The 27,239-nt window shown below is 49.4% G+C and overlaps 1 protein-coding gene across 16 annotated transcripts in view; it reads left to right on the top strand.

Moving 5' to 3' along the window:
• WWOX (WW domain containing oxidoreductase) overlaps nt 1-27,239 on the top strand; it is a 969,209-nt gene that overhangs the window by 317,028 nt on the left and 624,942 nt on the right. For 2 of the 16 annotated variants that reach the window (XM_084959516.1, XM_084959523.1), the window contains one exon: nt 17,055-20,099. The exons of 8 other annotated variants lie outside the window; for them this stretch is intronic. In XM_084959516.1, the coding sequence (XP_084815642.1) occupies nt 17,055-17,135 (81 nt within the window). In that variant the 3' untranslated portion in view covers nt 17,136-20,099. Of the gene's footprint in view, nt 1-176; nt 5,767-17,054; nt 20,100-27,239 lie in introns of those variants that run through there. 6 more of the 16 variants (XM_084959520.1, XM_084959525.1, XR_014805386.1 and 3 more) reach the window with 5 other exon arrangements.

The raw sequence follows: 27,239 nt of genomic DNA, 5'->3' as shown, positions 1-27,239 counted from the left end.
ACAGTGACACCAGGCTCCCTGACTCTTGCTGTCTTTGGCTTCATTTTCTTTTTTTCTTTGTTTCCAACACTGCTTTAGAAATCGAACATCAAACATTTGTGGGAGAGGCATCTACTGATATCTTTTTAATCTCCTTAAAAAAAAAAAAATCCATCCTCTCCCCGCTCCTTTCTCAGACACACTCGTCGGAACCCCGCTCCTTCAGAAGATCTGGCTGATCCTCCCAGCGGTCGTATCCTTCTGACGGTACGTTGTTCATAGCAGAAGGGAGAATTGCAGGATCGAGCACCACCCAGCCAAGCTCAAACCCCTCATCTCTTGTTGGGACCCGGCCTCACCCGCGCTCCTCCCAGGCGATGCACCTGCTCCTCCATGGGGGAGGTGCCTGTCCCTCCCTCCTCGGATTCCTCAGTGACGCTGCAGCCTCATGGGGAGAGGAGACAGCGTGGTCAAGTGGGACGAGCACAGGGCTTGGCATCAGACGGACCTGGCACACATCCTGTGTCTGCACTGACCTAGGGCAGGCTCAGCCAGTGACAGTGAGACTCTCTGAGTCTCAGTGTCCTCATCTGTGAAATGGGGATAACAGCACTTATGTCAGAGTTTTGGATGGGTCAGGTGGGGTGGGGTGCTGTTACTGTCCACATTCTGATTTTAGCACCCCCCTCCCCCCGTACTGCCACTTCATGCTGCGTAACAACAGCTCCGTTCTGGCTCTTTCTTTTGAAGTAGCTGACACTTGAAAAGGCTTCTCTCTTTACCTTTTCTTTCCCAGAAAAGCATATTCAAGGGGACGGCTTTCAGTGCCATGATGTCTTACCCCTAACACTTCTGAGCGACTGCGCTGTCTCTGTCATGTCCCTCGATGGATGGACAGGGGGATTTTGCTTTAACTCTTGGGCAGTCCTGCCGGCCTGACACCTTTCAGGTGCTCACGTGCCGTGGGGTCAGCGGTTCCAGAGGGAGAGGTACATACATCCTGCGCGTTTTGAGTACCACAGAGCGCCCAGGTGTGTTATGTAAACCCTCGGGGATGTTTGTATCCTCCACCGAGGAGGGTAATTGAGCCTCCAAACCACCCACCAAGATTTCTGCCTGTAAAATATTTAAGGGCTGGCACTGTAAAGCCATTTGCAGTTTGTTTTCCATCTAGGAGCAAGAGAACAGGGCAAGTAGCGCTGGGAGTACATTCGAAAGCACCAGACTCTAAAGCTACAAAAGGCATCACCTCACAATAGCACTTGGCGAAGCGCTGAAGGCAAACAAAAAGTACACAGAAGAGGGACCAGGGCTCTGAAATTGAGGTGACAGCGCTCCACAGTGCGCGTGATGCTGGTGTTTATAAATCGCCCGTTCCGTGTGAAGCTGGGCGTTCCCTGGCAGTGTACCACGGAGCATGCACAAGGGCTTTTGCATAAAAAGGGTCTCACTAAGAGACGTGAAACACCGAACCTTCCAAGCCTAGCAGGTTGCCGAGGTGTCCCTGTCTCCCTCACACGGTGGGGAGGGTCTGTGGAGGCTGCTTCCGTGTGGACATCCAGGCCGGACGTGCGGGCTTGTGTCTTTCCTCTCCTGGTTTGCAGACGTGTCGCCAGGCATGCTTCTCCTGCTCCCCAAAGAGCCCCAGAAGCCAGGGCAAGGCAATGCTGGGTGACACCAAGCGATGCTCCCAAACAGAGCAGTACGTGTAAGCCGGGCTCGGAGCCAACAAGACGTGGCCGCGATTCCCTGACAGACGTCTCGGTGTTAGATTGCTGTAAAGGTGACGCCAGCTGCTGTAAGAGCAGTCAGCCCACACGGGCCCAGTGGTTCAAACATGGTCCTGTGTTTTTCTCACTTATGTGAGGCCCAAAGTGGTTCTTTGGGTTAGCATGTAGCTCTTTTCCCAGTGACTTCTCAGGGATCCCAGCTCTTTCCATCCCGTGGTCCAGCCATCTCCCAGCCTGGCTTCCAAGGCCAGCTTGGTTGTCCGCATTGAGCTGGTGGACGAGGTGAGAACATGGGGTGTCGTGTGTGGCGGTCTAGGGGTGGCGTCTGTCTGTGGCAGGCGAGAGGCCAGGACATGCAGCCCAGCTGCGTGCCTGTGACGAAGGGGAAGCAGGTGGGGGAACCAGTATGCAGCCTTTGCCCCGGCTGAGGTACTGTCGTCTATCGCTTTTGAGTCCCTCTGGACTCCTTACCTGCCCCATTCTTGATGCTTGACTCTGGAGCGAGCTGGAGATGAGTAAGCCAGCCTCCCTGTCCGCTCTGATCTCAGCCTCTGGCGGCGACAGGACACTGTTCTTATGTCTGCGGAGTCAGGGACTGTGGTCTCCCTTCCACTGCAGGGACTGGAAGGATGAGTGTCAGCTGAGGGTGGCCACGTGACGGTCCTGGCCAGCAGCCACAGCAGAGATGTGTCGCAGGCCTTCTTGGGGACCTCCTTGCTGGCCGGCTGTGGTTGAGCACCGGAGCTGGTGAAATATGTGTGGCCCTTGGGCCAAATCTGCCTGTTTTTACGTGCGCTCTGAACCAAGAGTCCTTTTTACATTTTTAAATGGCTGGGAAAATGTTAAAAGGAAAACAGCGCTTCGTGATTCAAGAAAACCAGATGAAATTTAAATCTGATTTTCCTTGAAGTTTTCTTGAAAGCCGGCCTGGCTCATCCATGGACGTGTTGTCTATGCTGCAGCAGCATCGTGGCAGAGTTGAGTCTTTGCAGCAGATGAGCTGGGTCTTGGGAAGCTGACATAGGTACTGACTGCCCTTTGCACACACATTTGCCGACGTGCGGAGGTCCTTGCCCTTCAGGGACCAAGGTCGGAATGTGTCCTTGTCTCGAGGGCTGACACGGCTCTCATGGTTACTTTCGGGAATTCTTTCTCTTCAACATGTCTCCACGCCTGCCTTCCCTGACTCTTCCCTCCAGGTCTTTGCCAGCTACACAGGAAGGTGTTTGTTAGGGACCGACGGTTGCGACCAACCAAGAGAGTCACCTCCAAGTTTACTGAGCTGCCGTGGGGCCTAGCAGGCCGAGTCCTTGTCGCCTGCACACTGCCGCTGCCCTGCTCCGTAGTTATGGCGTAATTTAGGGACGATGAGGGGAAAGTGGGCTCTCTCTTTCTGTTAATTCCTTGGAGGAAGTTCTGTTCAGAACGAATAGTCTCGAAATGTGTAATAAAGTTACCTATCAAGACCACTTCTACAGAGAGATTTAAATGTGATAATAAGAATAAAAGAAAATGAAGTGACATTGAGGGCGTCTTCTTTTATAACAGCTCTTGGTCTTGGCTGTTAAACACACTGTAAAATGACTTTTATACATTTATGGATTGAAATGGTTCTGCTGAAATTTTAAGTGTTAACATTGTTCAAACTTCCATTACCAACCCCTCTCACATTTGCAGAGCGGTTTCCTGCTTGACTTTTCGATCACACCAACCTGGGGCATTTTGCACGGACGTTTTCCTTTCCTGTGGTGAAAGGTTCTGCTTGTTGAGATTTCAGTACCTTCCCATGGAGAGCCAGTTGTTTATGGTTGCACATCGATAAACTGATTGTCACAGAAAGTACTTTGCCGAGGAGGAGAAACCCTCAATGTTTGATTTGCCAGATTGGTGCAGGTGGAAAATGAAGTTACGCTTTGTTTCTGTTTTTTCAACCTCGTTTTTTTCTTTGCAGCTTTTGTTGTTTGCTTTTCCTTAAAGCTACTACGCTTCAGGCTCTGGCCATCACCTCCAAACAAGCCTGTCACCCCACCAGCCCCAGGCAACCTCAGATGTACTTTCTGTTTGTACCCATTGGCCTCTCCAATGAATGGCATCAAACATGCGCTCCTTTGTGACTGGCTTCTTTCCCTGAGCCTCGTGGTTTCAAGGGACCCCAGCTCATGTTTCAGCTCCTTGCTTGTTATTTCTTTCTTGTAAATGGAAGCTTTCAAAGGAAGAGTAAATGTGTATACAGACCTATCTAACCTATCCGAGGACCCTGGTTCCACTGGGTTCATCTTTGTGGTCAGCACCACAGCTGGCAGTGCCTGGCACATCACAGGTGTTTTGCAGTACTTGCCAGGTACACATACACGAATGCTTGACTGATAGGCCGGTGCTGGGCCCTCGGCCCTAAAACCTCCTTCAGCTCCACTGTAGGCACGTCCAAAGGAAGGGTCAGCCTGGGATGGGCCTGGCCCGGGATCGTGCTGCAGAAATGCTGCACACGGTGTGAACACCCACTGTCTCAGGCGTAGAAAGTGCCCCTTCCTCTCACCGCTGCTCTTAGTTTTCATCTTCTCCACACGGCGCATCAGGAGCCGAGACCTCCCGGTGCTTCTCCTGGCTCTCCGGTTACCCAGCTGTCTCAGCACCTTCTTAAAGCATTACCTTTGGTGAGAGGCAGGCGGATACATTTGGATTTGTAAATACGTTTGCTTATTTCTTTTCCTGAAGAAGCGTAAGGCGCTGCTGTGTTAGAACGTCGTCCTTGCTGTGGTTTAGGTCTGCGTTTACAAGACTGACTTGGGTCGAAGATATAACTTGAACTCTGATGTTCATTTTGATGGACCCAAAGTACTGACCCTACTTTTCAGAAACGAGCACTTTTTAAGTAAAAAAGTCCGAGAAAGAGGGAGTGAAGAATATTTCTCGTATTCCTTTATTATTCAGATGGGCGGAGTTCAGAATCAGAACTACCCAGGTCCTGTCCGTCCTTCACTCTTCCCAGAGCTTCCCCCGACGTGATGGTGGTTGTCCCGTTTGCCAGGAGTGGCCCATGGAAACCTGTCCCGTGTTTTGGTCCTTACCAGTCCAGGCAAATCTTGGCCGTGAGTGTACTTACTGGATAGAATTGGAGCCTCCGCTTTCATTTCCCTTTCAAGACCTGTCCCTCATTATCACCGAGGATGGAAAGTCGGCTTAAGTTAGAGCTCGCTAATTGCTTCCTTCCTTGAAGACCTAAATGAGTTTTAAAGTGAAGCGCATATCTCCCGGCGCTAAGTAGCCAACACGCAGAGGCGACGGAGACAGGGAAGACTGACTTAGGAAAGGTTCTTTCTTCTTTTTTTTCCCTCCTTCTCCTCCCTCCCTCCCTCTCTTCTTTCCTTCTCTGTCTTGTCTTTTGTTTCCTCCTCTCTGTCTTCCTCCCTTTGTCTTTTTCCTCCTTTCATTTAATCTTTAGAAATACAATGGGGTCACGCCCTGGGCTTTGGCTCATAATTAAATCAATTATTTGTACATTTAACACCGTCTTGAATTACTAGGTGATGGTCTTAGGCCCTCTGAAGTCTAAGAGCCCTTGAAAGCAATATCCCAGCATAGATATTCCGTAGCACGTCTTACAATCTAAATATTGCTTTTAGTGTAATCGAAGCAGCAAGGGTAGTCACAGCAGTTGATGGACTATTTTTCAAATTGATTTCAAAAATGTATTTAAGGGGATGATCTTCTAGTCTAGATTACCTATTGATTTTTAATATGAAAAGCTCATTATGTAAGCAGTAACTGCATATAAAAACCTAGCAAACCTTTGCATAAATCCTTTAATTGAATTTCCAGAGCCTGTGGTTCTACTTTTTTTTTAATTAAATCTATTTCTTTTTTTAAGTGTTACTGTGTAATTTGCATGCTGTGAAGAGGCCCTGTCCCAGATAAAGTGCCATTGATCCTTATTAAACCTCACCTCTGGGCTTGCTTAAAACTAACTGGAAAAATTAAAGTGTTCATGCCGCAATGCACTTATAGCTTGTGTGATAGGATTATGGAAAAAATAATAAAACTAATTTCCAGGAGAGAATTTATAATGTGAGATTTTATTTTTTTCAATTTGATAATTAATAGTGAAATCATATCGTATATATAAATCATAGTGCAGCCTATAAACTGAAATGGCAATTAGGAAAGATAATATATACTTGATGTAAAACCATCATGTTACGTGCGGATAATCTTTTGGCACTTTAATTTTTTAATTGTAGTAGGAATAGATTATGAATTCAAGTCGAACACATTAAATGGTGGGTTTCCTTTGAAAAATCCGGTTCTTTTACTGTGCACTACATTCGTAGATTTTTAATTTTAATGTGAGGAAGTATAAAAGATACAGAGAAAGATATTCTGGTTATGTTCATGCTCCAATGTATCTATTAGAATTACCAGGGGAAGCAAAAATATAAAAGCTGCAATAGGTTTTTCTATTTTTTAATACCCAACATTTGTTATTTTAAAAGCAATAAAATCCCCTAAAGAAATATTCATAATCAATAAGAACACAAAATATGGAATATATTAACTGAGTTATAAAAATGTTTGTAGTATAGCACAAAATGAAAAACACAGCAAGTTATGTAGGGTTTAAAGTGTAATCAATTTTGAGGTTGTATACAAGGATATAAATGATAAACACAAGTAGTAGCATTTTTAGTAAAGGCTGTTGCAAAATACTATATTTATGGCCTATTCCATTCTTTTTATAGCTCATTAATGTAGAAAACAAACATAGTGTATCCATCTTCTCAGACAGCTTAAAATTCCCTTAAATGATATTTTTAAATGGGAACACGGAGCTCCTTTGATCTGCTGCTTCTTTCAAGAAGCATGAGTTAGTTGGAGCAGGCAGGTACACCAGGGGCCTTTTGCAGACTCTGGAAAGAGAGAGAGTTGATGGTGGTGAATTGCCCTCCCTCCATGAACAGGGGGCCAAGTCTAACCCTTTTACACAGGGTTCAGCAGCATCCCCCTCCTCTTACAGGGCTCCATGCCTCCCCAGCCAACCCCCCTCCCCCACACCTCAAGAAGAACCTTCACACCTTGGGAAGCTGCATTAATTCTTCCGGACCACAAGGGGGCTGTTGAGTTACTGGTTCACTGCCCTGGCTGGCAGGAGAGTTTTAATGCTGGTTCCAGAGGTGCTTAATTTCCGGTGGCACCTATGAATATGCATGCAGTGTGTGCTCAGCAGTCTAGCAGTTCAAACTAGACAGCTGCTTCTGGTCCTGAGTTGGGTTTGTTGGTTTTTTCTCTTTTTCCTTTTCTCTCTCTCTCTCTCTCCTTCCTTGGACCAGCCCTTTCTGTCATGGAATTTCATTAACTTGTTTCCAGTATTTCATTTAGTTTTGATGTTTCCATCATGGCCTCTTTTGTGCCTTTCATTTTGGGGTTCTATAGAAGTCCCTGGACTCTTAGGATCTATGGGGCAGAGTTCCATGGCTCTAGGAGTCACAACCTGGGATATTCAGCCTTCCTTAAAACATAAGTAGAATTTAGCCATGCTCTAATGGAAGAGTGTTTGGAAAAGAAAGGAAATACTCTCTTGGTCAGAAGGGCAAAGCTTTGGAACTGTTTCCTTTCTCTCTGTCTGGGTCAGCAAACAGTCCAGCCCTGTAGAACTCCCCCACCCATTCACCTACCCATCAATTCGGCCACCCAGTGTGTACCAAGTACCTACTGTGTGTTAGGCAGCACTTCAGACATTAAGGACGTGAATCTGCAATTGCATCCATCATTGCCTTCAAGAATCTCCTTATCTAGTTGGAAAGCCAAAGACATTTGCAAGTGACATTAACAAGTAGAAGCAAACCCCTAACTCAGCCTTGGGTTAGAGACCTAACTGCCTTGGGTTAACTCAACCAGGGTTTGTAACATTCATTAAAATGTTGAAATTTTCTTTTTTTACACATGACTGTAGTTTACTTGGACTGTGTTATTGACAAAACTAGTGCTATTGGTGGTAAATACTATGGAACTGACTACTATGAAGAATATGGTTTTAGATTGAGGTCTCTTTGGGTCATTATCATATAAAAGAAGATATACTTCGTGGTGAAAATGGTGCTAAGATGCATCACAGTCTCTGGGATAAATCGGCATTGGTCTGGTTGTTCCCAAGGAATCCGATGGCCTTGACATAGGGAGAGTTGGCACAGAAGCCCATCTGTAGAATGTGGGCAGTCCTTTGCAAGTTGAGGCCAGGGACCAGATCACCAAATACAGCAGTATAAGGATCTGGCCTGGGAGCTTGGACAGGGGTCAGAGGCAGGATTTAGAATTCCTTGAGCCAAGACTCAAGACCCAAGATTCCAGAGCCAAGCAAAGCTAGGAAAAACCCAGCCAGCACAAATGAGAGGCCTCCAGGACTGCTGACGCAGTAGGACCCCCAGTCACTACCCCTTCCTGAGGACAGTACAGCCAGTGATTAAGAAAACAGAGCATCTAAGAGGCAAGACCTTAAAGGCTAAAGGTGATGGATCTCTTGGCTTCAGAGCCCAGAAGCAAGCTTGCTTGAGTTCATCAAAGTAGCCTTACCTTCTCTGAGGCACATTGATGGATTGCAGAACTGCGCTTCAGCTTGTAGCCTCCAGCCTACACCAGAGCCACAGCAACACCAGGTCTGAGCCACATCTGCAACTTACACCACACCTCACGGCAACCAGTGAGCAGAGGCCAGGGATTGAACCCACGTCCTCATGGATGCTAGTTGAGTTCGTTAACTACGAGCCACAACGGGAACTCCAAGGTCCACACTCTAAACTGCTACAAGCTATTGGCTCTCAGTTAAGAAATTTCGCTCTTGACCCAGCCTTACTGAAACGCATTGATGCAGGTGCCCACTCCAGACCTCAGGATGAGCAAGGCTTGCTGAAGTAAGACTGGCTGTTTCTTCAAGCATCTCCAAGCAGGGCATATGATGCTGTTGGGATGGAATCGTGGATCAGATGGCTCCATATCTTTTTGCATCATAATTCCATAATCCGCACTATTGAAACGGAAGTTGAAGGAGATCACTTGTTTTTCTCAATGTCAAATAGCTCCACATTAAAAAAAAAAAAAACAACTAATATTTATTGAAAAATTTTTGGGGGCCTGCACCCCAGCATGTGGAAGTTCCCGGGCCAGGGATCCAAGCCAAGCCACTGCAGTGACAACACTGGATCCTTAACCCGCTGCCCTGCAAGAGAAGTCCAATTGAATTCTCATGGGCCTTGTGCTAAGTGCTTTTCACGTGATTTCTAATCTTCCAACCACTCTTGGTGTCCTCCCTAGTGTTATCCACCATCTTTATAACGTGAAGAAACTGAGGCTCAGAGATGTTAAGTCATTGGTGGAGAGTCACACAGCTGGTCAGGGCAGAGGACTTACCAGCACCATGACTGTTGGCCAGCCTTGCATTGTAAGAGAGTCCATGTTTGACTAAGAACGTGTGTTTCATTTTTCTCAGAAGGACACTGTCTTATCTGCCCGTTTTGCAGTGCCTAGGGCATACGTGAGACATGGCACAACCCATTCAAAGAAGGAAGGAACAGTTGTTCATAGGCGTTCCTGGAAGCGCATCTGGCTTAGTGAGGGCTGTGCCGGCGGCCCGCTTGAGGAGGGAGTACGACATTGGGTGCGGAGTTTGGGAAGGAGCCCAAGGTCTTGAGGGGCCCTGAAGCGTACTCTTCATTTGCTTCAAGGTTGTGTCAAGGCTAAATTTTCGCAGACCCAAACTGGTGGGGCCTCTCATCAGTGTCAGTGGTCGTGTCTGAGGCTTTTCATTCCATTCTCTTTCTCTTTCTTTTTTTTTCCTCCATGCACTCCAGTGTGGAAGCTCCTTCTACCGTTTGTTCTGGCATTGATGTCATTTGAAAAGCACTCTGTTTTATGCACGTTGCCCTCAGTAAGCCTGACCAGCCCCCGGGAAACGTGTCTCTGCTTTCAGGCACGTCCCCCATCTCCAGACACACCTGTGACACGGGAGACTTTGAACGCGCTTTCTTTTCTGCCCACATCTGGGTAAATTTTTTTTTTTTTTGCAGTAGTTTCTTAATGGTCTTTAGCAAAGGAAGTAAGTGATACTGATCAGTGAAGGTGGACAGTAAGATTTATAATGTATTTGTGCTAGCTGATTGCCAACAGTACTGGCCTCTCCCAGCGGTGCTGTACGCAGACTCAGAAAATCAATAGGGATTAACCTCTGACCCCCTTCACATACTTATACTCTGGGCTGCATCGCTTACCAATATTTCATCGGCTTCTCTTAGCTGCTGTTACTTACTCAGTAATGTGTGGCCGATCTTGCAAGATACTAATTAATTTTTTAAAATGCAGCATCACTTGAAGCTGTGATAAAATATCACACCTTTGGAAATCAAGACCCCTTTTGGCTTTTTATTAAACTCACATTAATTAGCCTTAATTTAAAAAAATGGGAAAGGACAGCGCTAAAACTCGAGGGTTTGCTTGGCTCACAGCCCTCCCTCCGCTTTGTGGCTGACAGTGGTGGGTGGGTGGGGTGGGGGGGAAGCCTCTGTGGCTCTAACAGAACAGGTGTCCCCTGGTGTCTGAGTTGGAACCTGGGCTTCCTTTCAGGAAAATTGCTAATCTTTTAGATGCACTTTTGCCTTTTTTTTTTTTTTTTCTTTTTTGTTGAAGGGACATTTCTAGCTATATGGATAAATATAGTACCTTGCAATGAAATGAACCCCAAGGCATCATTCTTGAAGAAATCAAAATTAACTTGAATCCACAATCTATTTGCAAAAGTATGCAAACATTTGTATAAACACGTGTTCGTATAAACTGCTGTTAATTATTATTACTGTATGAGTTGGGAAAAGAGCCCAATTTGCAGTATTGCACATTTTTTTAAACCTTTCCCTTTAAGCTTGGCATATATTACACTGTTCTACATTTGTCTTAAAAATTGAAATGGTTGTAGATTTCTTTCATCCAAGACCCTTTTGTTTGCAGATTTTTTTTTTTTTTTTTTGCAAGTATGCCTATTCCCCAGAGTTTACTTACAGTTTCCTATTGATCCAGCAGCTGGTATTTGAATTGGTCGATGTACTCTCCAACTTGTTTAAGATACCCTACCTGAGCTATTAGTTTAAATAATGTATTCATAAATTGATTAATCATTACAGTAAGACTTATTAGCTGCATTTATATCTGCATGTTATCCACAATTGACTTGTACTCTAATAATCGCGCATGCTTAAGCAGAAGTTGGGCTTTACATGAGAATTTAGTAATTACCGAGGTGGAAAGCATGAGCGTTGGAGTGTCGCAGTCGAGCGGATGCAGGGCTTTAAAGTGGGGCTCACCGAGCAGATTGCTGCTTTTACATTTCCTAGGTAAAACAGACAGCTCTTCCTCCCAGAATGAAATCGAGGATGTGGGCCAAGTGCTCTCGGCCTCGGAGAAGTGATGGAGTTTGCCAGAGCTCTCCAGGCACCATGGTTCTGGAAGATGGGTAGGGGCGGAGGAAGGAGACTAGGGAGGGATGGTTCCTCTGTGTCCATTTCCTTAAAAGCTGCATCCGTGGGGCCAGTGGGCTGGTGTCCTTTCCACCGGGTCTTCAGGGTGTACACACACCACAAAGCTCACATACCAGGGAGGGCACGCTCCCTCTGACCGCCAGTGACCCTGGCAGACCCAGGACAGACGTGTAAAGCAGCAGCCGTGTCATGCTGCCTGGGTAGCAAGCCTGCCCCACGAAGCATCCCTGGACATGCGGCCCTTCCTCGAGGGCTCCCAAGCGGAAAGGAAACGCTTCAGCTGCACACAAGGCTTAGGGCTACATGTGCTTTTTTTTTCTTTTGTTAACTATTTTTAAGAGCAGTTTTAGATTCACAGCAAAACCGACCAGAAAGTACAGTTCCTGTGTCTCCTCATCCCCACACACGCCCCACATCCCCTGGCTTCATATCTGTAACCAAGCTGCTGCGTTGCAGTTAAAACAGTGCTTTAGTGGTGGCGCTGAAATGCTGGTTTGGCACCGGCCAGCCTAGTCCCGATTTTGAACTCCTGGGGAAGCGCCTTTTTGAGTTTCTTCCCAGGGTTGGGGAGCCCTCAGCATCTTGCCCCTTCCTTACCCCCACTTGGTTGGAGGGTCATTTTGCCCCCACCGCATGATTTCTCTACTTGAACCCCTGCTCTGCAAACATTATTCGAAACCCTGCTGCATTCGCCTTCTCTGTGTCCTTGGGTAATGCTGAGGCGGGGGCGGGCGCACCTGTGTCCAGCTGCCTTGAAAGCACGCCGCCCGAACTGGGAAGGGCACGTGGCCACCAGTGACCAGTGCTGCTACCCGTTTGGGGCGGCACCTTCTCAGGAGTGGGGGTACCGGCTCCAGAGGACAGAGCAGCCTGGCTGGCTGTGTCGCTTCTCCAAGTTGCCTCTCCCAGCGTGGGCTCCAGCCGTTACCATTTCCGAGAGCAAACCTTGCCTCCACCGCTCCTCGCCGCTCTGACTTTGCCAACCTTAACTCACAACGTACCCGCGGATCACTTTTCTGCAGAGGCCTAACGGGCTGGCCAGGAAGCCTCAGCAGATAAATTATTTACAGTGTTTAATTATCATCATATAGATTTATTAAACTTCTTGGTTACCTAGGAACCCATGTAGCTGCTTCCCAGAGTTTGCTAAACTTTGAATAATAGATGTCTTGTTCGAAGACAAAATCCCTTTGTCCCTGCAGCTCCCGTCTCCACGATGCCTGTGTGTGTGTGTGTGTCATGGGCGGACTTGTTTGTGTGCCGGTAAACGGTTAACAACCGGCTCTTGGGGCGGACGACAAACTCCAGTTTGTAGTGTTTGCTGATGAGTGCAGTGTAAATACACACACCATGGCCAGCAGGAAGGTAGGAAACGGAGTCAGGATGGAATGTACAGTCTTCTACTGTTTACGTATGTTAAGTCTGAGTGTGTGTGATTATTTATATTATATATGCAAATACATGTATATGTAATATTTCTACCCTGCATAGTATAAATATAGACATATAAATAGTCTCAAGAGCACAGATAATATACAATTATCATACTAAAAATCACGTGAAAATTGTGTAAATTTTAGTAAATCTAATAAAATTTAGCAAAAAATGAGATGTGCACTCCCATTTCACTGAGTATATATGAAAAATATATATACTATTATGTATTTATATCATATATATAAGTATATATATAATATTTCCACTATCCAGACACAGCATAAATACAGACGTATAAATGACCTCAGAGCATAGTTCATTTAATTTTAAACATACTAAAATTATTCACAAGTACTGGATTTTGAGTTTCTCTTACCTTTGATTTTGCTATAGCTTATTTTTTAAATCAAAGCATAGTCGATTTACGACGTGTTAATTTCTGCTGTACAGTGAAAAGTGCATGTATTCTTTTTCATACTCGTTCCCGTCGTGGTTTCTCACAGGGTGCTGAGCGAAGCTCCCTGCGCCGCACAGCAGGGCCTTGTCGTTTATCCACCTGATACATAGTAGTTGGCACCTGCGAGCCCCAAAGTCCGACTTCATCCTTCCCCCACCTTCCCTTCCCCTTGGCAGCCGCAAGTCCCTTCTCTTCTGTGGCTTATTTAATGGTGAGTTTATTTAATTGAATGTTTAATAATGAGTGTGTTCATCAACCGGCTCATAAAATCCCTGGAAGCGTAGCTCTCTTGCGTTGGTCGGACAGGGCTGCAGCCCAGCACCATGCTGCCAGCTTCCCGCTGCATCCTGTGTTCAGATGCACTTCATGATCTGTGACTCACTCAGCCTCACGGCTAACAGGCCATCTCTGCACAGTTTTCTGCTGGGGTGTGATGAGCCGGTTGGCTTGCTGCTAAGTGTCCTCGACAGCAAGCAGACGCATGTACCCTGGCTGGTGCATCCCAGACAATTCTGTTGTACTGATATTAAGGACAACAGTATTTTGCCAGAAGCTATAACGAGATGATTCTGTAACAACAGCATGGTGACACCAGACTCTGTTTTGCAATTTTCTTTAATATTTATGCTGGATAAATAATTTATCTCTTTTCTTCTTCTTTTTTTTTTTTCATCTCGGGTGTGTTGATATAGACAGGTGCTAGGTTTTCTGAATGACTAAAGCAAGGATTTGGTTATTCCCTACCCCCTCCCCCCGCCCCCCAAAAAACAGATGCGTCAGCAGAGTCGAGCCTCTGGGACTTGTTTCCACAGTCCTGCATCCCATCTACTAATACGAGCTAATCAGATCCTTTAGGATCAGCCCCACATTTGAAGGGAGGCACCTACTGAAGTGACATTTTTGCACGCATTGTAACATCAGAACCTTCGTATGCCATGGTGTTTGAAAACCCAAAAAGTCACGGCCCCTGTCAGTTGTCTATTTGAAACTTAGTGTAGATGTTCCTTCTAGTCCAGGGTTTCTTCACCCGGGAACTGTTGACATTTGGTGCCAGGTCATTCTCTGCTGAGTGCTCCGTCCTGTGTATTATAGGATCCTCAGCAGCGTCGCTGGCCCCTGCTTGTCAGAGGCCAGCAGCAACTCCTGGACCCAAGAAGGCATAATGAAAAAGTGCATCCAGGAGTTCCCATTGTGGCTCAGTGGTTAATGAACACAACTAGGAACCATGAGGTTGTGGGTTTGATCCCTGACCTTACTCAGTGGGTTAAGGATCCAGCGCTGGCGTGAGCTGTGGTGTAGGTTGCAGACGTGGCTGAGATCCTGCTTTGCTGTGGCTGTGGTGTAGGCCGGCGGCTACAGCTCTGATTGGACCCCTAGCCTGGGAACCTCCATATGCCGCAGGTGTGGCCCTAGAAAAAGACCAAAAAAAAAAAAAAAAAGTGTATCCAGATATTTCCAGGTGCCTTTGGAGGGGCAGAACTGCCTGAGGGTTAAGAACCAGCATTCTGTTGCCGAGGTTCTTAACCACTTAAATGTATAGGAGGGAGTTCCCGGTGGCATAGAGGGTTAAGGATCTGGCACTGTCACTACAGTGGCTCAGGTTGCTGCTGTGGCGCAAGTTCAATCCCTGGCCCAGGAACTTCCACATGCTCCCGGTGTGACCAGAAAAAAAAAAAAAAAGTAGAGGAAAGGAAAAGCAGAGGCCCTCTCACTGTGTATAGCTCTCTCTTTCCCTGGCTTCCAGGAATGTTCAGTCCCCCAAAACACTGGAGTTGGGACTAAGGCAGCCTTAGCAGTTTCTGCCCAGGGGACGGAAGCAGGAGGGAGGAGAGCAGTTTTCCTGCCTGAGGACCACTGTCCTATGTCCCCTGGGCTCCTGAGGAAGAAACGCAGCATCAGAAATGGGATGTCCAGAGCGCATCGAGCTGGGCCTTTTCTCTCTCCGGCTGCCACTTGCCGCGGGCACAGGCTCGTCTCTGAGCTGTGGGGCAGGTGTGTGTCTCCCTGGGGACTGGGCAGTGTGCTTGGAGAAGGCTTGAAAGGTGCCCCCCTGGCCCTGGCTGGGGATGGAGGGGTGGGAGCGATGGCTCTCTGTTTGGAGGGAAATCTTTATCACCACCGTCTGAGAAGCTGGTGCAGGATGAGTTTCAGGGTTGCTCTGTGGACACTCCAAGCACCCCGCCGCCCCCCAGTCAGGTCTTTTACGCAGCTCTCCCCTCGGTGTCCTGCGTATCCAGCCTAGGTAAAGGGCGGGCCCTGGATCACGTTTAACCTTGTGTCAGGCTCCATAGGGCTGGCGTGGAGCTTTTCCTGAGTTCTCTGCTGCAAACATGGGGCTCCCCGATTCGCAGTTGGGTCTGCCCTTGGGACCCCTGAGCATGTTCAGACAGATCCCTGGTTGGCCTGGCCTTGCCCTGGCCCTAAGATAGCTGACCCCCAGGCCTTTGGGGCTGCTGCGGTGGGTGATGTCGGGCCCGGTGTCTTCGGAGGTGTCCGCCGAGACCGTGCGAGGGAAGGAGGGAGCCGCGAGAGTCAGGCAGACCTGGGTGGTTCTCTCTGGGCCACTTGGGAATGTGTGGCCCTGGAGCAAATGACCTCGCCTCTCTGAGTCTTCGTTTCCTTGCCTGGGAATCGGACACGGTGGTGTCGCCACAGCAAAGGAGTGGGGTACTCGCATTCACTGCCGAGCCCCGAGCATCTTTCTCAGCTCGCTTGTAGAGTAAGGCTTCGGTGAGGCCTGTCTGTTGTCACTGTCCTCTTACAGGCATTGCCTCAAAGAACGGCCCTTAGCTGCCCTGTCCCCTCCTGCCTGCAGGGCATCAGGGTACCCAGTCCCTCGAGTACCTCCCTCCTGGAGGAGCAGACCCTTCACACACGGTTCGGGAGATCCGTCGTCACCTGCCTCCCTTTCTGGCGGAGGTGAGATTTTATGCCAGGTACCGACAGATCCATAGTAAAAGCACCTCCCGTGAGGTGATACTTAGGCGTCACCAGTCTGCCCGAGCCTCGGTGTCTCTGTCTGCAAAGTGAGTCTAACCAGGGCGGTGATGTCACGTCCTGTCAAGTGAGGTGGACAGACAGACCTAAGAGCCCCCGTCCCCTCCGCAGCCCCAGGCTGGGGGAGGTCACTGGACGTGGACTAAGGGACTCCCCCCACAGGGGCTTTGCTCTCTCTTTACTCGGCAGACACCCCAGCTGAAGTCTTGCTCTGGGCACCAGCTAACAGACGTTTGATTGTCTAGGAAATGCCCTCTGAGAGAAAACTGCACGGATGTTTGCAATCTTTGTCGTCTTCTAACGACTTCTCCCTCGGACACAGCTTTCACGCCTGTGTGCGCCTGTTTACAAGTGCCGTACACATTGGCATGTGGAAACTGAATTTGGACAAGCCTTGTGTTTCCAGAAGGGCCCATCTCTGGTTCTCTGTGATCTGATGGTCTCACGCGCTCCAGGGTAAAAGAAGAGGAAGAAATAACACCCAAGCCAGGGCTCTGATGGGGACCAGGTGCCGCTGTGGGGTCTTGGCAGCAGCCACGGGGGAGCCTGGGAATCCCGAGGACGGGTTGTCTGGTATCTGAGCCTGCAGTTCTGGCAGGAGCCCTTGTCTCCCAAGCTGCCGATAAGCAGAGGGTGTAGCCTTGGTGTGGGTAACAGTTGTTGGAGGAGGGGGCTGGCAGATAGTCGGATGATTTTAATGTTTATATTCCACTGGGGTAAGCTCTAACAAAGACCCATCATTTCCCAGATAACCAATTCTTTTAAAAGAACATCTGTTGAAACCGGCAATTTACATTCTTCTTAAAATACGGAGCGACATAATTAACCCTCTGGGGAGACTAATATTAGTTTATTAGAGACAGTTTCTAGTTCTGTTTATTTTTATGCTAAACGATTTGTTCAGATTGGAAAAAAATTATTTTTTTGGTTGTGATGTAGGGCTCTCCTTTATTTGGGGCCAACTTTTCCTCACCAAGAACCCGCAGGGGTGAAGAGCAAGGTGACGCTACAGGGTCCTGACGATCGACCATCATGCACCGAGAGCAGCGTGAGGAAAGGGCTCGAAGCTGTTTGATGTTGGAATGATTTGGCCTTGCACTCACTTTCGGGTGGAAATAGCTGATTTTAAAGGGAGCTGATCTGTCCTCGACATACGTGTGTGTGCATGTGTGTCCGTGGTTCCCTTGGTTGTCCGTCGTCGCACTGGCCTCCTCTGGCACCCGCTCGTGGTGCCATCCTCTTGTGCTCTTGGCCTCGGCCCCTGTGCACCGATTAGCATTTTGCCGGGAAGGTCAGGAGCACGCACCGTTTCCAGCCTTGGACTGATGGCAGACCTCCGGCTTAGCGCAGAGGCTGCGGGGAACGCGGTCCCGCTCTCTGCCCAGACGTCCGTCTTTTGCATCGGAGAGCACGCCCACCCGAGCATCAGCCGCGTTGCCCTCTGTCTCGTATGCTCTCTTCCCCGTGGTGACTCTTCAGACGTGGGGATTCCGTTGGCAGGTGACACCCCCCTTCTCTCCGAGAAGGAAAGGGCTCCGAGAACCTTCCCCATTGCCGTTTGCTCTCCTGCAAAAGAAGACTCCTTAGCAGGAGCTCGTAAAAGAGAAGCAGCAGTGATTTCCTTCGAGAGTCGTGGCCCAGCCAGCCATGACTCCAGCCTCCCTTCCTTCCCCTTCCCTTCCTGGGGCAACTTCAAGTTCAGCCAAACGGATCTGAGCCACCAGCCTGCACCCTCGGTGCCAGCTTTGTCATCTCCTCAGGCTCCCCCTCCTGTCCTGGGCTCACTGGTCTGTTGGCAAACTGCTCTTCATTCTTCAGAACCCAGCTCTTGGTGTCATCTCTTCCGTGAAGCCCTCCCAGATTGCTCCTCACTGAGACAGCTTCACCCCCTTGCTCGACACTCTGGCAGCTTCTGTACTGTGATTGTTCAGTTACGCAGTCATCGTCCCTCTTGGATGGTGTGCTTCTTGGGAAGAGGACCGTGTTTTATTCTGTTCCCAACACTGGCCTGTCGCCTAATAGGTGCTCTGTGAACAGTGGTGGATGTCATTCTCTTCCTTCCCTCCTGCTGCTCTGCATTTAGGACCTAGTGGCCTTAGGTGTCTTGTTTTTTTGGTGACCTATGAGAGGGTGCATTTGATGTGGGTGGGGTGATTGCAAAATCCAATCAAAATGGGAATTGCTGACTCACACCTGGACTTTCTTTATTTGCAGCTGGAAGATAAGAGCTGCATTTGAAACCCCTGGAGAAAACTTGAGTCTATGAAGCTGTTTCAAATAACAGTCATTTGGGGATTTGAGGATTGGGGGGGCGAGGGTGGGAAATGGCTGGGAACAGATGCCTCTGGAGACCCAAGCGTCCCCCCGACCATTGCACCTCCATCTCATTCCTCTCCACCCTTAGTTACCACTGTGCGGCTGACCAGTGTGTTCGCCTGGCTCCCTCCCCCCAACTGAAATGCCCCAAGCCCTGTGGGTGGCGCCTCTCCAAGTGTGGCCAGTAGGGGGCGGGAGTACACTTGCCCTGGTTCTCTAGATCTCCGAGACCTGGCATCTCCCTCGAAGATCCCTGGCCGGCTGCTTTCAGGTAACAGTTGATGAACACCCAGAAGTGGCATTTCCACCGGGAGGGAAGCAGATGGTTCCATCAGGTGACAGTGATGTGTGTACAGCTGATGGGGAGCCGGGGTGGGGGGTGGGGCTTGAAACAAAGGCCGGTAGGGATGGAGGGAGGTCTGTGTCATCAGCCACCCAGTCAGAAAGGTGTGTGTGCTTTCACAATGAATTGTTTACTTGCTCTGGTGAGGGGCCATTTGACTCACAGCATGGTCCCCTGGAGGACCCCCCCCAGGCGACTCTTTAGCAACAAGCCCATTCCTGTGACTTCCTAGCCTCACTTTTGTCATCATACAGCCCACCTGACCATGTATTAACTCACATGTGGTCAACATCCAGTCCGTATCAGTTGATTGTGTGTGTGTCAGAGCATTTTTACATCTAGAACCACGACAGTGAACAAGCGTTGAGCTCTGACCTTGAGGACAGAGCCCAGGGCCTGCCACTAGGAGGTGTTCACAGAATCCGTATTGCTCTTGTCTCCCAAGTGCGACTGGATTTGTGTTGAAATTTTCTTTATTTTTGGCTAAGGGACGTTTTATGGTTGTGCTGTGTCTTGGATAATTTGTAGCAGCTTAGAGTTATAATTCTGAGAGAATATGCATCCTCATATCCAAATGTGGGTTTTTTCCCTGCTTAATTTATAGTTTTTTTGGACAAATTACCAGGAGCCTTATCCCTCAGTGTATCCCTGACACAGAGTACCTGTGCACCGTTAGGTATGGGAATGGTGAGTACTCAGCGTGCATGCATCTATTCCCTAGTCCTGTGACCATGGCAGGCATCACTAATCAATCAGAACCATGCTCAGCACACACTGCTCCAAGGAGCCATTACTCATCGTCTGGGGTTGGTGCAGGCGATACTCTTTTTCTGCCATCCTAGGAAAGTGCTGTTTTGATAAAAGCGTCATAGTTCCTCCTGCAGAGGGCATACTGGCTTCCTGTGTGGCAGTCACACCTTTGGGAATCTTATGCCTAGTAATGTGCTGCTGTCAGAGCTGGGCCCTCCTCCTGGGAGAAGGCTGGAAGCACTTAGAGCCAGTTCCCTAAAGGAATAATAAATGTTTCCGAGTTCCGTCTGCTGGAGCTGCATAAGAAAAGGTGCTACGTTAAGAATTTGTATGTTGGAGTTCCTGTTGTAGCTCAGCAGGTTACAAACCCAGCTAGTATCCATGAGGATGCAGGTTCGATCCCTAGCTTTGCTCATTGGGTTGAGGATCTGGCATTGTCATGAGCTGTGGTGTAGGTTGAAGGCGTGGTTCGGATCCCACGTTGCTGGGGCTGTGGTGTAGGCCGGCAGCTGCCCCTTGACTTGACACCTAGCCTGGACACTTCCGTATGCCGCAGGGGGAGCCCTAAAAAGAAATATGAATGAATAAATAAATAAATAAATAAATAAATAAATAAAATAATGTGTATGTTAAGACAGGTGCTTAGCATCATTCTGGTCTAGAAGCTTCCCTGGGACAGAGAGGATTCACTGCAAGATGCATTGCAGTGGCAGTTACCCAGTTGATAGGTATGATTTGATTTATACACACAAAGTTGCAGAAACCTGTGTTTACTTGTATGGATGATTCATGTATGTCTGTTACTCCCTTTCACAGCAGAGAAGAGCAGTTACATTTGGTCGCCCTAGGCTCCTAGGGTATGAGCGTATTTAAAGAGTATCATTCATCTCCTAAGCTCTGCTTAATGACATGACCACAAAAACAATGTAATGAGTATAGCTAATACCTGCTTAGCGCTTGCTCTGTACTTATATGTGTATCGGTTGATCATACACGGCGTTCCACGTGCTTTACATACTGCGATGCCTCTGCCTCGTTCTGTTCTCTCTTGAGATGTGAGAAAAGCGAGACATGGAGAAGCACCCTGGCCGGGAGCATCGGCTGCCAGAGTCTCTGGCCCTCCGTAGTCTGTGTTCTTCCCACCGCATTTGATGCGGGACCGTCCCAACGTTTCCCCCCATTTGGACGGAGTGCCCGAGACGTGTCCTTCCTGAGCAGGGCAGGGGTTCTGGACTCTGACGAGCAGAAGATAACAGACTTGGGACACAGAGCCTTAGAGGAGGGCTGGACCTCAAAGGGATGTTGGCTCGTGCACTTGGGATGGGTCAGTAAATAAACCTGAACCAGACACAAAGCATCAAGCACGCAAAAGGACATAGAACCAGCAACCCATCGCTTGGTGCCTCCTGAAAATGCCCTGGTCGGCAGCGCTGCGAGGCCCCTTCTGATGCAGAGGCCGAGCATGTTTGGTGAAGCCTCACACAGGTGCTTTGACCGGAAGCTCTCTGTCTCCTGGGCCCGCATGGCCGCGGCCTAATGGACTGTACGTCAGTGGCTTTTTGAGGAAAAGAAATCGAAGGCTTGGCCATCGGTCCCTGAGTCAGCACATTGAACTTTTGGTCAATTAGCTCCTCCCCCATCTTGATGGCGAGGCCTTTCCTGTAATTACCGACCAGATCCTATAGCCGGAGGAAGGCCTGTCAGTGGAATGAGAGGCTCATGTCCACCGCAGGGTGACAGCTGGCTCTGAGGGCTGTGGGCCTGTCCTTAGAGAGGCTTCTCATTTCCTCTTTCGCTGCTCTGCCCCCACCCCAGTCTCCGCCATCAGGTGGAGCAGGTGTCTCATTCCGTGGCTGGACCCAGGGGGGTCAGGGCCCTCGGACATGACGTCCTGCAAAGTAGAGATGTTTCATGGATCTGCGTTGTTTTTAATTAAGAATCATTTTCAGAACATGCCCCTGTGTGCACACAGGAAAAGATCTAGGAAGGCGTTTTCACCAGGCCTGACGTCTCGGGGTGGGGTTGGGCAGGACGTAATGGACAGAGAGCTGTGTTTTACCTTGGATCAGTCTCTCGTTGATTTTCCTTCTTTTGATTTTTTGGTAACCATGGATTACTTTTATAATTTCAAATGATTATGTCAAAAGAGTCAAAATCAGTAAACATTTCTAATTATCAGAAATTCCTGGAGTTCCCTGGTGGCCTTGTGGTTAAGGATCTGGCATTGTTACTGCTGTGGTTCAGGTTCAGTCCTCGGCCCGGGAACTGATGTCAAGGGCACGGCCACGGACACGTCAATACGTACGTGCACAGTGATGATGTCATCGGTAACACCCTCTGGAAGGAGACTCGGTCAGGAATGGTTCTGTGGGGAGCTGGCGCGGGGGGCGGGTGTCAGAGGCTGAGGCTGGGAGCATTCCCTGTGTACCCTTCTCCTTGGCCTGAAGCAGCTGGCAGCCCCTGCTCGGGCTGGAGCCGTGGGGCTGGGGACCGTGAAGGTACTCGTGCTCCGGGAAGGGGGCTGGGTGCCCCTGTAACTGTGCACATCCACACAGAAGGCCCGCCTTTTGCACGGTTAGCAGGTTTTCTTTCAGTGTCATTCGGAATTTGTTCCTTTCCAAGATCTTTATTTGTTTGTTTTTAAAAACTAGACTTTGTTTTTTTGGAGCAATTTTAAGTCCCAAAAAGATTGAGTGGAGGGTACAGAGATTTCCCATCTGCTCCCTGTCCCTGCCCCCGAGCAGCGCCTCCCTCACTTTGGACACCCCCCGCCAGGGGGTGCCCTTGTTACAGTCATTGGGGTTGACTGTCGGTGTTGTACATGCTGTGCATTTGGACAGGTGTCCCCCCCGTGGTGCTGCAGCGAGTGGACTCGCGGCCCTAAGATTCCTCTGTGCTCCCCTCTGCACCCCTCCCTCACCGCTCACCTCTGGCCCCCACTGATTTTTTCACTGTCTGCACAGGCTCGCCTTTTCCAGAATGTCATATGGCTGGAATCACAGCTACAGTTAGGAGCCTTTGCGCATTGGCTTCTTTTACTTAGAGATACGGATGTAGATTTCCTCCCTGTCTTTTCACGGCTTCCCAACTTACTTCGTTTTAGCACCAGATAGTACCCCGAGGTCTGGATGGACCACAGGGTATGTATCCATTCACCTGCTGGAGGGTATTTTGGTTGCTTCCAAGTTTCGACAGTTAAGAATGCGACTGCCGTAAACCCATTTCTGCTGGGTTTTGTGTCGACATAGGTTTTCACCTCATTTGTGTCGACACTCAAGGGCACAGTGGCTGGATGCTACGCCGAGAATATGTTCACCTCTGTCTTCGGAAGTACCTCACTGTCTCTGGAAATGGCTGAGCCATGTTGCCTTCCTTCCAGCTGCGAGTGAGGGTCCCGTGGCTGCACCACCTTGGCAGCATTTGGTGTTGCCGGTGTTGCGGATTGTAGTCCTTCTCATAGCATTTTAGTGGTCTCTTCTTGATTTACCAAGATTTGTTTTTAATTGTAACTTTGAAGTAAGTACGTTTGGGATGTCCTGTTGTGGTGTGCAGAAACGAACCCGCGTGGTAACTTCAAGGATGCGGGTTTGGTCCCTGGCCTCGCCTAGCGGGTTGGGGATCTGGCGTTGCTGTGAGCTGCGGTTGCCACGGCTCGGATCTGGCATTGCTGTGGCTGTGGCACAGGCTGGCAGCTGCAGCTCTGATTCAGCCCCTAGCCTGGGAACTTCTGTATGCCGCTGGTGCAGCCCTAAAAAGCGTAATAATAATAATAATAAACACATTTATATGAAAATCCGAGGTAAATGGAAAAAACTTATTTACCTCCAAGTTAAGCATGTCTCTGAGGAGTCTGGCAGTTTGGTAGTAACTGAAGCTAGAATATTCCACTGGTAACATTTTACCGTAACTACTGGCCATCAGGAGAGACCAGAGACTAAGGCCATGGACTCTCAGTTCATGTGCTTTATGTTCGCGAGGCCAAGTGATTTTAAACTATGGGTCTGTTGAGGGTTATACAATGACAGTAACTGTTGAAGTGCTGAATGGGCACTAGGATGATGGGTTTCTGAGTGGAAACAGTGGGTTTCTCATGCTGTCCACAACACCTCATCGCACGTGTACTGCGCTTGCTCGACTGAATCTAAGCGTCGTGATTAGACACTCCCCGTGGTGTGGGCACTGACACTACATCATAGGGACAGTTGCTGGGTCCAGAGACATTGCTCTTGACTGTTTGCCATGGGACGCACGACTTTTATCTCAAAAAAAAAAAAAAAAAAAAAAAGAGGTAGACTATATATAGTGAAAAACATATTTTCAGGGAATTTGATATTTTTAGGAAATTATCAAGGGTATCAACATAAAGGGAATAAAAAAGACGTGGTACCTCGAGGTTTATTGTCATTGCTTTGTAAATGTCATGCTGTCACGGGTGGGGGTCCCTCTTGGGCTTGCAGAGCCTGTGGCATAGGGGGCGAAGGCGGGGTGTCTCTGTCCCACTTCAGGGCAGGGTATGCTGCAGGGACCGCTTTTGCAAACTTTGCATGCCCTGCTCACAGAGTTAATGACGGAGTCAGGCTCTTCCCGCCGAGGCGCATGCCTCGTGTGTCACGCTGTCGCTGGCAGCGTCAGTGATCCTGGGGCAGAGGAGAGGCTGCACACCCTGGGCTTAAAGGGCAGTGAGTGACCTGCAAAAACGAGGCGCTTCTGTGATAAGAACAATTCAGCAGGGACAACATGCTGTCTCACTGCCTCAGTGATGGAGCTCGGGTGTCTGCCAGTGGTGACCCCCGATCCCTTTCTTCGAGGGGAACTCACGCTCCGTCGCCCGTCCACCATCGGCGGCAGCGAGAGAGACGCGCAGCAGCGGTGGAGTGAAGACGGAATATCGCCCGCGCCGAAGGAATCATTCTGAGCACTTTTAGTCTATTAAGTCTATGAGGCTTCTTAATAGTTTGGCTTAAGGCAAAAGTGATTTTATTCTAGTTTCATCCTCGTTGAGTCAATAATTAACTTAACCAAGTTTGATTAAAACTGAATTTCACTAAGTATGAAAACCAGCCAGACCTTTCTCCTTCCCCAGGTGACTTGACGTGCGTTCCTGTCTCTGAGCAGCTCAGGGTGTCTGGGGTGGGAGTGGGACTCGAGGCCCCAGCTTCATGGCCGTGGCTCTGCCCCAGGGGAGGCGCCAGCACCGAGTTCCCTGTCCCCTGGCCTTGGTCCTGCAGGGCGGGCTGCTCCCACCCTGACTTCCCCCAGCCGGCCCCCAGCCCCTTCTGTTTTTAGTCCTCTTGGCTCCTGATCCATCTCTTGGCTCTTTGCTTTCCTTAACCTTCCTAAAGGACCAGGTGGGCTCATGGGGATGTCCTGTCCTTGGTGACCACAGAGGCTGAGGGTCGCTCCGCAGCTGCCTTTGGGTCCGCGTGCTGGGTTAAGGGATGGGGGGTGGGGGTGCCTGCATGGTGGCTCCGAGCTCCTTTCTGGCTCTTCTTCGACCCTTGCTCCTACCATGTAGCAGTTGTCCATGCCTTTCCCACTTCCCCACCAGGATTCGCCTCTTCACGAATGAGGACTGGGTTTTGTTTGTTCGTCTGTACTTTGAGTGCCCAGCAGAGGACTTGACACCCGCCACGGTAGACTGCACCCATGGAATGGCCTCGGGAAGAGAATGAGCTCGAGGCCGTGTAGGTGCCCTCTCCTCTGGGTGTTGAGAACTGGAATTTCATGCCGTGGGGCTGGGCCCCTCCCTCACCGTTCATCTTTATGTGCTGTGAGTAGCCGTTCCTGCGTCTGGCTAGCTAGGGTGAAGTGGTGCCAGACCGCTTCCATTTAGCGGCCTCCCTGCTCTGAGTCTTTAGGTAGGAGGTAGGAGAGGAAGATGGGGAGAGAAGCTTTGATTCTGCCCAAGGAGAACGGAAAGCAAATCAAAACCGTGGAAGAGTTGAGCAGGCAAGCCTGGTCCCGAGCACCTGTTGAGGGTTTTGCTGTGTGATGTCACCGCGAGAGGCACAGCTGGCCCCGCCGTCGCTTGCCTGCGGAGGGCTTCGCCGGCCTGCGTTTGCTGCTACCTACAGTCAGCGCAGGGCTCGTTGTGTGCGTGAGCGTGTGCGCAGCTGGGAAAGATGGCCTTTAAAAAAACTGTCTGGATTGCTTGGCATTTGCCACGGGTGTTAAGTCTCCATCCTGGTTGCCAAGATTAAATTGAATTGTCCCCACAGCCGTTGGGTTTCATGGCGCACGGCACGTAGGCGCCTTTTTGCACTGGGTTCTTCCGCTCTCCGATCCTTCTTTCCCCGTTCATCTACCCCTCTTCTTTCCTTATGTACCCCACGCTCCTCACCGAGTTAGCCGTGGTACCATTTCACCGCGTCTGGCAAACCATGGCAGGGTGTGCCAGGCGTGCGCTGCTGGAGACCCCTGAGCATTTGTGTAGTGACAGGAGTGGGCAGATGCCTCACTCTCCCTTACAAGACGGGGGGCTCATTTCGGGTGTTCTTGTGATTTTTTCCCAGCCGCCTTCCAGCTGGACTGGCTTTTTTGGGGAACACGTGGACGTTTGTGTTAGAAGCTCCAGTCACATCCTTCAATCCCAAAGCTTTTTTTCCATGGTGAATTACACAGGCAGTGTTTTCCAAAATTGTCATTGATCAGTACAGGCCCAGAGAGAACACTCTGGACAACCCCTGACGCCACACCTGCGACGAGTTGATAGTTCCTGGCTCAAAGAAGTTCCAAGAGAAGGAATTCAAAGCCAGCGTGTTTCTCTCTCTGGGCATCGAGCAGTGCTGCACCACGCTCAGGTTCGCTGATGTTTAGCTTGGACTCAATCCCAGCCGGGGCAGCGGGCACAGCCTTGCTGGGTCAGATGCGGGAGGCTTTTATCCTCAAGTCTTCAACAGCGAAGAATGTCGGGCCGGACAGAGGGTCAGCTGGGTACCAGCGATTGAAGTTCTCAGTTACTGCCCACAGAAATCTGAACTTGGAACACAAGCACCCTTCCTTCTGCACGGACCTTTTTTTTTGGTATAATGAAACCATTTTTGGAAGAGTGCCTGCCTGTTATGAAAAAGCAGGCAAGCTGGTTTGGATATCTTTGTTTGTGTAAACATTTTGGTGTTATTTGTGAAAATGATCAGATGCTGGTGGGGCGGGCAGGCTGACCACGACTCCGCCTGCCACAGCTGCACAGAGGGTTTGTTTTTTTTTTTTTTTTTTTTTTGAAACATACGTGGGAGATGGGGAAGAAATCCACAGTAAAGACTTGGTACAAAAAGCCATGCAGGCTGCCACTGTGCCCAGCTTTCCTTCCCATTGTGCCCTGGCTTTCTTGCTGGCTCTCTCCCAAACAGGGATCTCCTGCTTCAGCTGGACCCGCGGATCACCTGGGAAATTCTTTCAAAAGAGTGACGCTCCAGGCTAATTGAATCCAGATCTCTGGTGGGCGAGGATGATGGGTTTTGTAGGGGAAGTGGGCGGTGTGGGCCGAAAACCCCGAAGTGCCCCCATCTTTAGATTTCGTGATCTGGATGGAGAGAGACTTCTTCCTCGAGTTTTGGGTAGAAGGTTTCTGGGGGTGTTGGAGCTGGGCCGCATCCCCTTGGACAAAAGGGAGAGTGGACTTCCAGCCTGAGCCAGGCTTGGCGGGCATCGCTTCTCTGGGGGCGTTTACTGTTTCCTTGTCTTCCTTCTCCTGGTCACTTCTCAGGTCTCTGGAC

The sequence above is a fragment of the Sus scrofa genome, chromosome 6 (assembly GCF_054392235.1).
Source record: "Sus scrofa isolate SSC_HxYL_T2T_F1_AM1 chromosome 6, Sscrofa_HxYL_maternal_Yorkshire_Landrace_v2.0, whole genome shotgun sequence".
Lineage (NCBI taxonomy): Eukaryota > Metazoa > Chordata > Mammalia > Artiodactyla > Suidae > Sus > Sus scrofa.
The sequence above is the reverse complement of the archived record's forward strand: the minus strand, read 5'-3'. Positions and strand labels throughout refer to the sequence as shown.